The 17,500-nt window shown below is 46.0% G+C and overlaps 1 protein-coding gene and 1 long non-coding RNA gene across 2 annotated transcripts in view; one reads left to right on the forward strand and one right to left on the reverse strand.

Moving 5' to 3' along the window:
- Positions 1 to 2,128: 2,128 nt before the first annotated feature.
- Positions 2,129 to 4,282, forward strand: LOC105911185. Its single transcript, XR_004165858.1, has 2 exons — positions 2,129 to 3,316; positions 3,454 to 4,282. It is a non-coding gene; the product is annotated as an uncharacterized LOC105911185 (long non-coding RNA).
- Positions 4,283 to 6,589: 2,307 nt separating this feature from the next.
- Positions 6,590 to 17,500, reverse strand: part of gmpr (guanosine monophosphate reductase) — a 20,094-nt gene continuing 9,183 nt past the window's right edge. Inside the window, exons 2-9 of the mRNA XM_031586443.2 lie at positions 12,096 to 12,215; positions 11,578 to 11,661; positions 10,102 to 10,275; positions 9,332 to 9,413; positions 8,521 to 8,627; positions 8,079 to 8,121; positions 7,149 to 7,308; positions 6,590 to 6,841 (exon numbers count right to left, since the gene is read on the reverse strand). Of these exons, the coding sequence (XP_031442303.1) occupies positions 6,661 to 6,841; positions 7,149 to 7,308; positions 8,079 to 8,121; positions 8,521 to 8,627; positions 9,332 to 9,413; positions 10,102 to 10,275; positions 11,578 to 11,661; positions 12,096 to 12,215 (951 nt within the window). The 3' untranslated portion in view covers positions 6,590 to 6,660. The remainder of the gene's footprint in view (positions 6,842 to 7,148; positions 7,309 to 8,078; positions 8,122 to 8,520; positions 8,628 to 9,331; positions 9,414 to 10,101; positions 10,276 to 11,577; positions 11,662 to 12,095; positions 12,216 to 17,500) is intronic.

The following is a 17,500-nucleotide window of genomic DNA, read 5'->3' on the forward strand; positions in this document are numbered from 1 at the left end:
ACCTCTTCACCAGGCAGAGGCAGTATTCTGTCTCCAAGGCAACAAGCCTCTTAAATATGGGTTCTACAAAATATGGGTTATACAAACATTTCAGCTAGAACCTCGTCCCCTTATCGTGTTCAATGGGTCAACAGATCCCTTCTGTTCATTTGGCATATTTGCAGAATATTTATGTGTGTGTGTGTGTGTGTGTGTGTTTGTACTGTCGGAAAGGAAAGACAGGAATTTTTATCTTTACTGAAGATAAGAAATCTGTTTTACTCAGGGAGGGAGTTGAAGATGGTGTGTGTGTGTGTGTGTGTGTGTGTGTGTGTGTGTGTGTGTGTGTGTGTGTGTGTGTGTGTGTGTGTGTGTGTGTGTGTGTGTGTGAGTGAGTGAGTGTGTTTCTGCGTGTATGCGTACATGTATGCGTACATGAGTTGAAGATTGTGTGTATGTGTGAGTGTGTGTGTGTGTGTGCGTGCGTGTGTCTGTTTGAGTGTGCATGCGTGTGTGTGTGGTTTCGCCGTGTGTGTGTCATCAGTCTTTCACATAGTGTATCTCTACCTACCGTATGTGGCCTTCGTAATGTGTTTGCCTGATTGTCTGTCTGTGTGTCTGTATGTGTTTTAAGCTTCTAGAAGCATCTCTAACCTGAATGTATCTCTACCTGCCCGTGTGTGTGTGTGTGTGTGTGTGTGTGTGTGTGTGAGAGTGTCACCTCTGACTTTAGTAACCGGTTCCTCACACACTTAGGGTGGAAGACGGAGAAAAGGGGATATGACCTCATAAAGGGGATATGACCTCATAAATGCGGGACCACTTTTTCTAGTAAAAACAAGCAAGCAAATGAAAATCAATGCACATTTAGTTATATCAGGAGTAGACTTGATGATAATGTTTCAGCACTTTTCTCTGCTTCCTAGGGGCACCTGGTGTGTGTGAGGTGTGTGTGTGTGTGTGTGTGTGTGTGTGTGTGTCTAAGTACATGCATGCATATGTGTGTGTGTGTGTGTGTGTGTGTGTGTGTGTGGTCCCCCCTCACACCCCAGTGTCCTCTTACGGCAGGGTCACTCAGTTACCAGAGAGCGAGAGGAAGGGGAGAGAGAAAGAGAGACGGAGAGAAAACTAAGAAAAAGAGAAGGAGAGAGAAATTAAAGATGTCATTGTTTCCTCTCCTCTGTTGTTCATCCAGCCCTCCACTCGCTTCTGGGTCCAGCAGATGGAGTGGCTGTAGAGGTGTGTGTGTGTGTGTGTGTGTGTGTGTGACTGCATGTTGGTGTGTGCTTGGGAGCAGGTATGGTCCACATGTTGGAATCAGGTACCCTTTCACAGTCTCCCAGAACTGTGTATGTGTGTGTGTGCGTGCATGCGTGTGTGCGTGTACATTTTAAGCATGTCTACAACCTCTCCGGAGGTGTGTCGATGTTTGCCTGATATTTTGTAGAACTCGGCTGGTAGGTGGATGTGAAAGGTTAAAGGTTAAATGTGAATGTTTCCACTGCTTTTCTTTTTACTGGCACAAACAAACAAACAAATAAATAAACTAACGAACGAACGAACAAACAAACAATGAATGTGGGTGCAAACTTAAAATAAGGCATTTGTATTTGATTTGACCTTTGTGATTTTAAAACTGATGATTCTTCTCCTCTTTCCTTTCCTCTTGTTTTTCTTTTCTTTTCTTGTACTGCGATGATGAACTGAATCAGGAGTCCTTTCATAGCGTTGACTGTTGGATGATCTCTTGTTTATGTTTATGTTTATGATCTCTTGTTTATGTCCTTACTGCTTAATCCTACTCAGGCAGGGAAACTCATCTTCATATTTATTTCCCTCACATCCTCTGTTGGTGGGCCTATTATTATTATTATTATTGTTGTTATTATTATTATTCGAGCGAAGACGAAGCATCCCCCCTCAGTCTGATGCGTATGGGGATGTGAGAGACTGGGGAGGGGAAGGGGGGGGGGGGGGGGGGGGGCAGATGTCACCTCTTTCTGCCCCAGCACCCACCTCCCCCACACACACTCACACACACACCCACACACACTCTCTCACACACACACACACACACACACACAACACACACACACACACACACACACACACACCCACACACACACACAACACACACACACACACACACACACACAACACACACACACACACACACACACACACACACACACACACACACACACACACACACACACACACACTGACGAGCTGTAGTCCAGGAGGCAGGACACACCATCTTTGCCTGGACCAGGACAAGGACAAGGACGTAAGAAGGACACTAACGGACTCTAACGGACTTGGGGTGTTTAAGAATGAGGTGTGCAGTTGTGCAGGGGGCGGACCACTACTGCCCCCTGCTGGTGGGGCAGATGATGCACTACCTGCCCCTCACAGCGCTGGCTCGATACAAACTGCAAACTCAAAGAATCAAAGCAGGTGTCTGCGTGTGTAGTCACTCCCTCGCACAGACAACAACCTCCGCAGCAGTCAGTGTGTGTTTCCATGGAGACAGTGTGTGTTTCCCTGGAGACAGTGTGTGTATCCCTGGAGGTGTTATGAGATACAGGGTCAGGGAAGAAGGGGGACTGAGAAACACTGACATATCTGAAAGTAAGAAAATAACGTTTTTTTAAATCGTGTTGAAGAATGTTGAGACTGAAAGTCAAATGCCATGATGTGTGTCATGGAAACAATCATGACCCCCCACCCCTCCCGCGAATTAACCAATCAGCGCAGGGCACAGGCAGATGACACTGCTTGAACAGAGACATCATAGAGACCTGGGGTCAGCAGCCGAGACAAGCAGTGACTGAGCTGGGGTCAGCAGCCGAGACAAGCAGTGACTGAGCTGGGTGCAGAAAGCAACTCAGGAGCGCCACCTAGTGACTGTCCAGCAAAATGTGTATTTTTACAATCAACAGTCATAGCGCGGAAGAGTGTTATGGTGGTGTGTGTGGTGATTGTAGGTTACGAGGTCAAAGGTCGGCCCGCACGAACGACCACGGACTTCAGATACTTCTGCTTTTTCTGTTTCCTCCTTTTTTTAGAAAATGTGTTTTCAGCCTTTGTGGGGTGTGTTCAGATGATGACGTAATTGAATTAGTGTACGTGTCGGACAGGAAGCCATGGCCATTACACAGGAAGTAGGAAAAAGCACTAGAAGCTTCTGGGATGTGTAGGGTGACGTTGGGGCGTCGTAGTCATAAAGGTCTTCCATGGGAAGGGAGATGAAGACTGTTTTCTGCACAGCGGCGTGTGTGTGTGTGTGTGTGTGTGTGTGTGTGTGTGTGTGTGTGTGTGTGTGTGTGTGTGTGTGGTCCAGACCGGTCTTCTGAATAGGAGAATGGACGCCTCAGGAAAGTTCCGAGTTGTCGTCTTGTTTGGGTTCCTGTTCAGGGTAGAAGCGGGGCGCTAACATGGGATAAGACTGTTAGATAGTTCTTCAGGTGAAAGTGTGTGTGTGTGTGTGTTTGTGTGTGTATTGGGGGGTGGAGGGATCTACAGCCATGGTGACCAGAGAGGATATGGGTCAGTAGCATTTGGGGTGGAGAGAGGAGGGGGGTGTTGGAGGATAAGAAAGGAGAAAGAGTGTGTGAGGCTTTGACAGGAGGAGAAAATAGTGTGTGAGGCTTTGACAGCAGGACAGAGTGTGTGAGGCTTTGACAGCAGGACAGAGTGTGTGAGGCTTTGACAGCAGGACAGAGTGTGTGAAGCTTTGACAGGAGGAGAAAAGAATGTGTGAGGCTTTGACAGGAATCTTTGTTCTGAGAAGATCTGTTTGCTTTTATTTTCCTGTTTTTGTTTTCGTTTTTTTTCTTTTCTTTTCTTTCCATATGCGTGCATCCTCTGTAGTCTGTAAAATATATAACTTGCACTAGCTTTTTGTAAAAAAAAAAGAAGAAGAAGAAGAAAGAAAGAAAGAAAGAAAGAAAAGAAAACTAATATAACAGAATTATGGAGGAAGTCAAATTCTATTTTCTAACAGTGGTGTATCTATTTGTAGGACGCACTCACACCAGTTTTCTTGGATCTTATGATTTGAGGGTCCTTTTTGGGGGATTTTATTTTATTTTATTTTGATGGTGCTTGCCTGTTTTTCTAGGTAGAATTGATTTCATTTGTATGGATAACAAAACACACACACACACACAAAACAATGTTTGATTCAGGTTGTGAACAAATTTGTAAAAAAAAAATGGAAAGAAAAGAAAGTGTCTGTATACCAGTACAAGTCTATTGTTTCAGTATACACGTACTAATAAAACACAACTACAGTGCCAACTGCAGGACTCGGGCGTCTGGCTGCAGGTCGTGGGTATGTGACTGTTTGACTGTGTGTGTGTGTGTGTGTGTGTGTGTGTGTGTGTGTGTGTGTGTGTGTGTGTGTGTGTGTGACTCGGGCGTCTGGCTGCAGGTCGTGGGTATGGGACTGTTTGACTGTGTGTGTGTGTGTGTGTGTGTGTGTGTGTGTGTGTGTGAGTGTGTGTGAGTGAGTGTGTGTGACTCGGGCGTCTGGCTGCAGGTCGTGGGTATGGGACTGTTTGACTGTGTGTGTGTGTGTGTGTGTGTGTGTGTGTTGGTGTGTGCGTTCGTGTGTGACAGTGACATATTGTCATCCTTCTTTCTCGCTCTCAGACACACACACACACACACTCTCCCATGTATTTCACATACACTCCTGTCAGACTAACACATACAGATACACTTTCTCTCTCTCTCTCTCTGTGCCACACACACACACACACACACACACACACACACACACACAAACTCTCCCATGTATTTCACATACACTCCTGTCAGACTAACACATACAGATACACATTCTCTCTCCCTCTCTCTCTCTGCCACACACACACACACAAGCACACACACACACGCACACACAAACACACGCACAAACACTGTCTCTCAAGACTCATCTCAGACACCTTGTTTTGTTTATTTGTTTTTCATGCCATAGTATCATCATTAATTATCACCAGTGATATTTCATCCTCGGAGAGCATTGGTAGGGGATACTCAGTAATACAGTACAGTAGTGTGTGTGCGTGTGTGTGTGTGTGTGTGTGTGTGTCTGTGTGTGTGTGTGGGTGTGTGTGTACAGTATTCAGTACAGTAATCAGTACAGTAGTATTCAGTACAGTAATCAGTACAGTAGTCAGGACAGTAATCAGTAAACTCAAACTCGCGGAACAAACTCGAGAACAGATCCAGACCAGACCTAATGGATCCAGTAGATCAGATAGATCTAGAGTAGGGCCAGTGGGTCCATTACTGATCATTGGATCCAGTAGATCAGATCAATCTGATTTAGGGGCTAGTTCTCCAGGGTCGTCCTCAGTCTGGGACACAGTCCTCTGCCTGGGCATTCTTACAGCTAGGCAGCTTTGCTTCAGATCAGTGAGACACCCAACACACACAGTCCTACATGCGGGACGTAACACACACCCTATAGACAGGACATAACACACACCCTATAGACAGGACATAACACACACCCTATAGACAGGAACGATACACACACCCTATAGACAGGACATAACACACACCCTACTCGCAGGGTGTCTTTCACAGATCAGGATGACTCTGTTTCCAAAACAAGCCCACTGAGCAGGACAGCCAATGACTCTTCTCACTCCGGATATGGTGACAGGCAGGGTCGTAAAATAAAACAGTCATTATCACTTAGAGATGGTAGAAGTACTGCTAACGCTAATGCTAACGCTAATTCTAACGCTAATGCTAGGAATCTAAGGATTTGGGCCCTACAGGAAGTGAAGACAGAAGATCAGAGAGCAGTGGCATGCTGAGGCCAGGAGCTGGGACCGTAATGGGTTGGTGTGTGACTGGCTACCTACCCCCCAAGTCAACCCTTCACCCCCACCCCCACACTCCCAACTACCCCTCCCAACCACAAGTCTTAATCCCTGTCTACCCAAAATGCACTGGTTGAATTATTCTTCTCAGAAACTCATGTGTCCTCGTTTCCCAGCACACTCTGTCAGTGGAGGCAGGATTGCATAGGATTTAAACACACTAAAGCCATACTATCATATCTGGACACCAGCTGACCCTGGGATGGGCCTGGGCCAGAAGTGGACCAGAAGTGGGCCGGACTCAGGTAGCTGTTCTCCGCCAACCCGAAGCCGGCCTAAAGGGGACCCCAGGATAGCATCCAGTATGGTATGAGTGTGAAGGCGCTCATTTATAACAATACAGTGGGTTAGCCATGCTGGGACATGGTCTCACAGTACGGCTAATAGCCAGCATCTGTGGAAGCACAGCAGCAAGAAATGTATCAGTCCTGAGAAGTTGGAACAGTATTTATGGCTTTTGTCTTTTATAACACACACACACACACACACAACAATCAGTGACTATGATCAAGAAATAAGTTATTGCACATGTCTGTCTTGGTGTACTTGTGTAGTGTGACTGTGTGTGTGTGTGTGATAGAAGTGTGTGTGTGTGTGTGTGTGTGTGTGATGGAAGTGTGTGTGTGTGTGTGTGATGGAAGTGTGTGATGGAAGTATGTGTGTGTAATGGAAGTATATGTGTGCATGTGTGATAAAATGATGTGTGTGTGTGTGTATTTGTGTGTGCTTGTGTGTGTGTGTGTGTGTGTGTGTGTGTGTGTGTGTGTGTGTGTGTGTGTGACTAGGTGAACAACTGACTGGTCTGCTGTGTGACTCTGATAAATGTGGTTCTGCGGCTGAGCTCCTTGAGTTTAGCCGCCCCCACATAGGTGCACGTGGAGCGCAGGCCGCCCAGAACGTCCAGGACCGTGTTCTCCACGTCCCCCTTATACGGAACCTGCACCGTGCGGCCCTCCGACGCCCTGAAACACGGAACATGGGAAATATAGTCAAGGCAACAAGCAGACAACCTGCAGCTCAGAATCACTTAGTTAATGGTTTAGTCTAAAAACAAAGAAAAAACCTCAAAATATATACGTAAATAAATGCTGCAACTGTAATCAGCAACAATATGTCTCAATTTATGGAAATGTTATTTCATATTTTAATACGAATATGTAACTCTCAAAGGAGCAAATTTCAAAAATGTGTCAAATGTTATTCTAAACCAATGGTGGCTAATGCAACTCCTTGAGGGGGTTCCGACTGGCTAAAGCTGGTGTCAGTCACCTGTACTCGGCCACGCCCCCGACGTATTTCTTCATGGCGACGTCCGAGCTCATGCCGTAGAACAGTTTGAACTTCTTCCCGCCCTTCTCAATGACCTCACCGGCACACTGGTCATGGCCCGCCAACATACCTCCCATCATGACGAAATCAGCTCCCGCTCCTGCACGCACACACACACACATGCCAAACGCACGCGCACACACACACACACACACACACACACACACACACACACGCACGCACACACACACACATGCCAAACGCACGCGCACACACACACACACACACGCACGCACACACACACACACACATGCCAAACGCACGCGCACACACACACACACACACGCACGCACACACACACACACACACACATGCCAAACGCACGCGAACACACACACACACACACGCACGCACGCACGCACGCACGCACGCACGCACGCACGCACGCACGCACGCACGCACGCACGCACACACACATGCCAAACGCACGCGAACACACAACCACACACACACATGCACACACACACGCACGCACGCACGCACGCACACACACAACCACACAACCACATGCACACACACACACACACACGCACACACACATGCCAAACGCACGCGCACACACAACCATACACACACATGCACACACACACACGCACACACACACACATGCCAAACGCACGCGCACACACAACCATACACACACATGCACACACACACACAAACACACACACAAACACACACACAACCACATACCCACAAATATACACACACACATACACATAACCATACAAATACACATACACATATATGTATTCAACATATAAATGTATTCCAAGTATTAAACAAAACATAATTCATACACAAGTTCTCATGACTGTTTGTCTTATATGTTGGGATTGTTGGGATTCTTCACTTTAAAATCAGACTCACCAAAAGCTTTGGCCACATCGCCTGGGCAACTACAGCCTCCATCCTGCAGGGGAGGGAGAGAGAGAGAGAAGGAGAGAATTTACCATCATCTGAAATATAAATCTCCCAAGAGCACATCATTAATGCACAATAAACACAATAACACAATACACATTAAAATGCAGACAGAAGGCCACACAGAAGGCGATACAATGAGCATCAAATCTCTGATGTGTGACGAGCTCAAAACATCCCATCCTCCTAGTTTATCTGCATTAGCTGACCTCAGGAAGATGACTGCTGCCCTCATGTGGCCAAATTACAGTACTTCACCTCATTTAATCATTTATTATAACATTCACAGACAAGCCTACAATGCATAGCTCTCAGAAAAACTCTTTGTGTCTGTGTTACTGTGTGTATGTGTGTGCGAGTGTGTGCATGTGTGTGTGTGTGTTCTCACTGAGATGATATGTCCCTTCAGGCCATGGGCGGAGTCGGCACACTCAATGACGGCGCTTAACTGGGGGTACCCCACGCCAGTCTTGATCCGGGTTGTGCACACTGACCCTGCAGGTCAAACACCAGAGGTCAGAGGTCATGAAACATCTCATATGTGAGTTTATTTCACATCAAAGATGAATTCATTACTCGTCTTTGGAACCATCTCATATGTGAGTTTATTTCACATCAAAGATGAATTCATTAGACGTCTTTAGCATACCAGTAGAGAGCTATTGTAGAAAATATGCAGAGATGGGTACTTGAGTAAGTAACAGTATGGTGACAGAAAAATTGAAAATGACAAATGTAGAGGAATTTCAATTGCGTAAAAAACTAAAATGTGGTAAGCCCGGACCCTAAATGTGGCAACCCCGGACCATAATGAATTTACAGTTTAAACATTTCTGACGATACTGTGACATTGAGGATCATAAAAGTGCACACACACACACACACACACACACACACACACACACACACACACACACACACACACACACACACACACACACACACACACACACACACACATACACGCGTAAACAAATACACATATGAGTGAACAAATGAATGAACACTAACACATTGTTAGTGGCTCTGATCAACAGCTGTTGAACTAGGAAGGCTCTGTCCCACAGTGGGTACATGAAAACAAGGCATAGAGGGACACACACAGACACACACACACACACACACATACACACACACACACACAAACACACACACACACACACACATACACACACTCACACACACACACACACACTCACCTGGCCCGATGCCCACTTTAATGATGTCAGCACCGATCAGAATCAGCTCCTCCACCATCTCCCCCGTCACCACGTTGCCAGCCTGCTCCGCCCACCGCAAGCCAAGGGGATCATGGGATTTGTAGGAACAAAATTGCACTTAAGAAATGTTGTGAAAGTGTGCCATTTATTTTTACTTACTGGTACAATTTCATGAAGTGTTCAAGAATGAAGCATTTTGACTTCACTCATAGACTTTCTTACAGTAAGCAGAAAAACATGCACTCATCACATTGAAATAAATTAACTTTAAATGAGTGCACTGGGGTTTGCAAGAAAGTCATTGTGATGGAGATAATTTCCAAGCACTGAATCAAGTGCCTTGTATTAATATATTCCTTGTACGAATCATGTGCTTATGAAAGCAGGAACATGGCTTTCCTGTGTGCGTGTGTAACTTAGATTATTAGGTGCCACTTAGTCTGCATATGTACAAGAGCATGTTTAGACCAGAGGTGATAAGAAGGGTCGAACAGTGCTTCTTCCGACCTTGTGCAAAACTTCCATCCTTGCCTCGGACGTCAGAAATCCACCTCGTGGTTATCCCTGCTGAACGCTAAACTTCTGTCTATATAGTGTGTAACAGCACACACACACACAGACACACACTCACACACACACACACACACACACACACACACACACACACACACACACACACATACACACACACACACACACCTTACAAAACCTGCTTCAAACCCCCCCCCCCCCCCCCCCCCCCTCCTCACCATGATGGTATGGGTGGGGAACCTCTCTCTGACGGTCTTGACAAACTCCACAAAGTGCTCGGAGTAGCCGTTGGCCACGTCCAGGCAGATGTAGCGGATCTGGGGGACGCCCTCCAGGATGGCGCTCAGCCGCTCCAGGTCCGCCTTACCACTGCCAGAGCTGGCGGCAATATGCTGAAGCAGGGGAGAGGGAGAGGAGAGGAGAGGAGAGGAGAGGGGAGGAGAGAGGGAGAGGAGAGGAGAGAGAGAGATGAGAGGAGGAGAGAGGAGATTAGAGGAGAGGAGAGGAGAGGGAGAGATGAGAGGAGAGGAGATGGAGAGGAGGAGAGGGGAGGAGAGAGATTAGAGGAGAGGAGAGGAGCGGAGAGGAGAAGAGAGGAGGAGAGGAGAGATGAGAGGAGAGGAGATGGAGAGGAGAGGAACGGAGAGGAGAGGGAGAGATGAAAGGAGAAGAGAGGAGAGAGGAGAGGAGAGGGAGAGATGAGAGGAGAGGGGAGGGGAGGAGAGGAGAGGGGAAAGGAGAGGAGAGGAGGGGAGAGGGAGAGGAGAGGAGGGGAGAGGAGAGGAGAGAGGAGAGGAGAGGAGAGAGAGGAGATGGAGAGGAGGGGAGAGGGAGAGGAGAGGAGAGGAGAGGAGAGGAGCGGAGAGGAGAGGAGGAGAGGAGAGATGAGAGGAGAGGAGAGAAGAGGAGAGATGAGAGGAGAGGAGAGGAGATGGAGAGGAGAGGAGAGGAGAGGAGAGGAAAGAGATGAGAGGAGAAGAGAGGAGAGGAGAGGGGTAGAGGAGAGGAGAGGAGAGAGATGAGAAAATAAGAGAGGAGAGGAGAGGGGTAGAGGAGAGAAGAGAGGAGAAGAGAGGAGAGGAGAGGAGAGGGAGAGATGAGAGGAGAGGGGAGGAGATGAGAGGAGAGGAGAGGGAGAGATGAGAGGAGAGGAGAGGGGAGGAGAGGAGAGGGGGAGAGGAGAGGAGGGGAGAGGAGAGAGGACAGGAGGGGGGAGGGAGAAGAGAGGAATAGGGTCATTAACTGCCAACATATGCCCACAGACACTGGACTCTTTAGGCTATAGGATAGATTAGGACTCTTTAGGCTATAGGATAGATTAGGACTCTTTAGGCTATAGGATAGATTAGGACTCTTTAGGCTATGGGATAGATTAGGACAAAGGAGTGTGGTTGGGGGAGTGTGTGTTTGGGGGCTGGTGTGTGTTTGGGAGAGTGTGTGTTTGGGGGCTGGTGTGTGTTTGGGGGAGTGTGTGTGTTTGAGGGAGTGTGTGTTTGGGGGCTGGTGTGTGTTTGGGGGAGTGTGTGTTTAGGAGCGTGTGTGTTTGGGGGCTGGTGTGTGTTTGGGGGCTGGTGTATGTTTGGGGCTGGTGTGTGTTTGGGGGGGGGGGGTGTGTGTGTTTGGGGGAGTGTGTGTGTTTGAGGACTGGTGTGTGTTTGGGGGCTGGTGTGTGTGTTTGGAGAGTGTGTGTGTACCTCTAAGCACTCTGGGTGATCTGCAGCAAACTTCTGCCACTCCTCCAGGGAGTAGTGCTTCTGCATGGCAGTGAAGAGTGTGTGCTGAAAGAGAGAGAGAGGGATGAGGGATGAAGGCATAGAGAGGTAGAGGAAGGGGGAGAGGGTAAGATGAAGTGAGAGAGTGAAAGAGGAAGAGAGGGAGGAACAGTTGAAAGGATTTTTTAACATCACACTGATTTTTTTGCTTCCTGCATTAAGTCCAGCTGAAGTCACCAAGGGCTTTAGTTAACAAATCTAATTAAGTTCACCAAGGACTTTAGGTAACCAATCTAATTAAGTTCACCAAGGACTTTAGGTAACACATCTAATTAATTAGATATGTTAACTAATGTAATAATCTAATTTCTAATCTCTGTAAAAGATTACCATTGTCCTCTCTGTTTTCCACATGTAAGCATGCAGGGTGTGCTCCAGCAGAAGGACTAGTTGGCCCCTTGGCCCCTGTCTGTTGCTATGGTTACTACAGGTAAACTCACTTTGCTCAGGACCCGGGCCATCTCGAAGGTGCCTGTGGTGTCCATGTTGGCGGCGATGATGGGGATGCCATTATATGTCTGTTTGGAGTTACGGAATGTAAAGGTCCTCTGCAGGTCCACCTGGGGGAGGAGGAGGATGGGGAGTCAGGATGGAGCAGGTCCATGGCAACAACAGCACAATAGCATCACGGATAGCACCATAGCAACAACAGCATCACGGATAGCCCGTAGCAACTGCTTTCACTAATAAAAATACATACTGAAAGATCATTCAGAGAAATTAGCCATCATTGTTCGCATGTGTGTGCATTTGTATGTGTTAGTGTGTGTGTGTGTGTTTGTGTGTGTGTGTGCCTGTGTGTCTATGTGCATGTGTGCATGTGGGTGTCTGCGTGTGTGTGTGTGTGAGCAAGAGAGAGACGGCAGTAATCTTCCATATCTCTAAGTCTGGGGGCATATGTGTGTGTGTGTGTGTGTGTGTGTGTGTGTGTGTGTGTGTGTGTGTGTGTGTGTGTGTGAGACAGAGATGGCAGTAATCCTCCCCATTTTATAGTCCCTGAATGCCCCTCTTTCCAGGAACACACACAGTTTCTTTGAAAACAGGCAGCTCCTTTCATTAAACTTTAATCCTGTGATAATAATGAGGGTACTGCAGTCTGGGACAGAAAAGGAGAGAGAGAGAGAGTGACACTGTGTGTGTGTGTGTGTGTGTGTGTGTGTGTGTGTGTGTGTGTGTGTGTGTGTGTGTGTGTGTGTGTGTGTGTGTGTGTGTGTGTGTGTGTGAGAGAGAGACAGAGAGAGAGAGAGAGAGTCTTGCATGATTTAAGAGTGTGGGAGAGGGACAGCTTTGAGGGTAGTAACCTGACACACACAGACACACACTTATCAGATGTCTGGTGAGCAGTGCAGGCAGCTACAGCAGGCAGCTAACCCTGGAGTGCGTCTGGCCCTGAGATAGTCTTTGTGTCAGTGGACTGATCAGTAGACATGTGCTTGATAGGGTCCTGGGCCTGTGTGTGTGTGTGTGTGTGTGTGTGTATGTGTGTGTGTGTGAGTGAGTGTATGTATGTGTTTGAGTGGAGTGATCAGCAGACATGTGGTTGGTAGTGCCCTGGGCCTGTGTGTGTGTGTGTGTAGGGGGGCATTTAATGTTCATGTAATTTTAAACAAGTTCAGGGCATTTTATGCCTGTGTTGTGGTGAGTGATGTCGCTCCTTTTGTACCGCCCCCACAGTGACACTGACTTGTAAGCGGACTTTGCCAAGACACATCTCAGATTAGACTAAAACACGTCTCAGATTAAGACCATCTCAGATTAAGACCATCTCAGATTAAGACACGTCTCAGATTAAGACACGTCTCAGATTAGACTAAAACACATCTGAGATTAGAGTAAAACACATCTGAGAATAAGAGATGTCTCAGATTAGACTAAAACACATCTGAGATTAGACTAAGACACTCAGTTGCTCTTGCACATGTTTACACTGTGCCCCATCTCCCATTGTCCTTGGCGGTGCCCTTGCCGCCGCTGCAGATGTGTGTTAGCACGTTATTAATAGCAGGAGTTAATGGAACAGACGCTATGCAGGCCAGGCCAAACACATTCCTGGAAACTGGGGCTGGGAATGCAAGCGTGTCGACCCCACATTGCAGCCGGGTCTGGGCCGGGGCTGGGCCGGGTCTGGGCCACAGACATGGGAAGACCTGGGTTGGCAACGCTGTGATGTCGCCATTCACTTACGCCATGTTCCCTACTGCTACGGAGCATACGGAAAGAAACCTATGGAAAAAACATTCCGGACGGAAAATATCCCAGCTATTGGTACGGAATTCCGTAGCCGTAGCAGTCAGTTGGCCTTCCGTTTAATGTAGTCTGTAGCAGAGTCGTAATAAAGACAATATTTAGCTTTAGAATACAGAGTATGAAACATGCTAATTAATAAGGTTAGCCTAAATATTTGTTTGCTAACTAGGCTATAAAAGTAAACTGGCTTAATTTACTTACTTACTTGCTAAATAAAATAGAATAAAATAAAATAGGGCCTTGGCTGCTTGTATTTGCAAATTTGGTTCGACATGTTTGATACTGTGTACATGTTCTTGATACCATGCAGGCTTTTTTTTTGTTTTTACCAATGATGTTGAGTGAAATGTTGCTGTGAATGGCATAGCCTACCCTTCATGACGACCAGTGTTTGCATATTTAACATGCTTCATCTACTCCAGACGCACTGGCCTACCAGGCTACTAGTTCTGAATGTTCCTTCCTGATAATGACATGTCAGTCATGGCTGTTGGTCTATCTGAATGTGGTATGCTGCCATCTACTGCCAACATGCCTCCAAGAGGTCAACTGCTGTCAGTTTAAGTTCTGGCGACACACTTTGGGAGGGGAGGAATGTGTACCTCCGTCCTCTCTCAACTCACACACACGCATCAGCGCACCCTCATCCTCTCTCAACTCACACACACACACACATCAGCGCACCCTCATCCTCTCTCAACTCACACACACACACACATCAGCGCACCCGCGTTCTCTCTCAACTCACACACACACACATCAGCGCACCCTCATCCTCTCTCAACTCACACACACACACACATCAGCGCACCCGCGTTCTCTCTCAACTCACACACACACACACATCAGCGCACCCGCGTTCTCTCTCAACTCACACACACACACATCAGCGCACCCTCATCCTCTCTCAACTCACACACACACACGCATCAGCGCACCCTCATCCTCTCTCAACTCACACACACACACACACATCAGCGCACCCTCATCCTCTCTCAACTCACACACACACACATCAGCGCACCCGCGTTCTCTCTCAACTCACACACACACACACATCAGCGCACCCGCGTTCTCCCTCAATCTCACACACATCAGCGCACCCCCATCCTTTTTCAACTCTCACACGCATCACACAGTAATATTAAAGACACGTGTCATCTTTGTGCCTACTGTAAATCAGGTTATCTTTTACTCGCCCAGCTATTCACAGAAACAGTCGTTGTGGCCAGGGGTGCCCAAACTTTTCCATCCCACTGTGATTAACACGTTTTCAATACGTGCATGTGGATGAATGAACAGACTGGTCCAGTCTGGCAGCTGTCACTAGCAGGCTTTCACTGTGGAAGGGGCATCATTTGGAAACTAGCAGATTGGAGAAGGTTTTAGCTTAGCTTAGCTTAGTTTACCCAGCAGCATGGTTGCACAGCGCAGCTACACGTCTCTGCTTCTGCTCGAGTGGCTATTAATCACTTACTCAAACACACACACACACACACACACCCACACACACCAGCGCGCACACACCCTCCCCACTGTCTCTCCTCATTCGGTGATGTCATGCTGCAGTGCCCATGAGCAAACTCCCCAGATGCGTAAAGCAGACCGTTAGCCACGCTAGCTATGCATGCCTCACAGACATGCACGACACTGCATACTGCTGAGAGTCTGGTATGGACTTCATCCATATACAACAACTAGATACATTCGGAGCTTAATAGACAATTGTAACCAAGGTTTACAAAGTAATCTTTAAGATTCTGTAAATAGTGTATAATTAGTAATGAATAAATAGTTGTCTAATAATAAACATTAAACATTGATTAGTTATTTGATTCAACCTTTACTGGAAATGTATGATAGAAGAATAGAATAGGAACAATGCAAATATTCACTAAAATGGAATTCAGCATAGCATTTAATGTAGAGAACGAATGAAATGTAATGTTGGAGCGCCCTCTACAGGACGTAGTGCGTGCTGAAGAGCACGCGCAACTTAACTTTGAAAAGGAAGACGCGAGCAGAGACTCAGACGTTTTTAAATTTCGTGGTGACAACCTTTTTAAATTAACGTCTTTACTGACCGAATTAGTTTAACCAAATGTAATTATTCGATTGTATTTAAAAGTTTAAAGTGTTTAAAACGAGTGTGAGAGAGAAAGTACAGTTTGTACAGTTTGAATATACTGGATTTATGTTTTTTTCCTGTGAATGCTAGTTGAGTGCTAACTTGTAGCCTAACTGAAGCTAGCTAGACTGAGCTACAGCGGACCTGCTGGAGATAAGCTGTTTTTTTGAAAACTTGAAGATTGAAATGAAGATTTCTCATTGTGGATTGATCTACAATGAATACTTGAGTACTGACTGACTGACTGACTGACTGAATACTCTGAATACAACCAGATGGCAATCCTCCCACCGAACGACAAAAAAAGGATTCCACACCACATCAGTCCAACTGAAAGAGAACTGCTGATAGCTTGATAGCGTTGAAGTTCCACGGATACTAGGTAAGACTTTACATGTTCTTTGTATTTGAAGAAAAAACTGTGTCTTGAGGAATTCAGACGAATGAACACACTGAATATACTTTGAATATATTTAATTGAGCGAATATTTGAATGTATGTACTGCAAATGGGATATCGATTTATGTTGAGTTACTGTTTGAACTGCTAGCCTGTACAATTGTGTTGGGTTATGTGAATTTGATTAAGTTAAGAACTAAGGTGAAGATTTGCTTGAGAATTTAGATTAGATAAAACTTTATTAGAGAATTAAATTATTTATTTATTTGCAATTTATTAAAGACTTAATATATATATATCATTTTATAAAATAGGAAATTAAGGGTAACTACATTTAACTATTGTAAAGTAATAAAACAGAACAAATAAGAAGCAAATAGCTTATAAAATAGAGTTACATAAGAAGCAAATTGATTATAATAGAGTTATAATAAGAATAAGAAACACACAGGAATTAATAAAGAGTGTGAGTTAATTTAAGGTTTTGATGATTCAAGTATTTTGATTAATGATTTTTTATTTTGCATTTTCTAAATGTTGACAGACTTGAGCCTATATATGAAAATCATTATTTGTCACTAAAATCTAGAAGTTCTCTAACCCTGTTTGTTGTGATTGACTGTGCACCTGAAAAGCACCTACACATCTTCTGATGGCCCAGATCTCAGATTGAATGTAAACAATCCATCCATACAGCACATTAAGAGCAGTGAGTACACACACACACACATTAGGATCAGTGAGCGCACACACATTAGGAGCAGTGAGCAAACACATTAGGAGCAGTGAGCACACACACATTAGGAGCAGTGAGCAAACACATTAGGAGCAGTGAGCACACACACATTAGGAGCAGTGAGCTCACACACATACACACACATTAGGAGCAGTGAGCGCACACAGCGCGTATTCTACCTCACTGAATGGCATAAATGCCAACATATTAACATATTCTGTGCTTATTAGATTCTATCACTACAATATAGTATACAACCCCCCCCCCCCCACACACACACCAAGCTTCACTAAGTAACTGCAGAATCTATTATCAAAAGCCATTGTAATATGAAA

Source organism: Clupea harengus, chromosome 19, assembly GCF_900700415.2.
Source record: "Clupea harengus chromosome 19, Ch_v2.0.2, whole genome shotgun sequence".
In the NCBI taxonomy this organism is placed as follows: Eukaryota; Metazoa; Chordata; class Actinopteri; order Clupeiformes; family Clupeidae; genus Clupea; species Clupea harengus.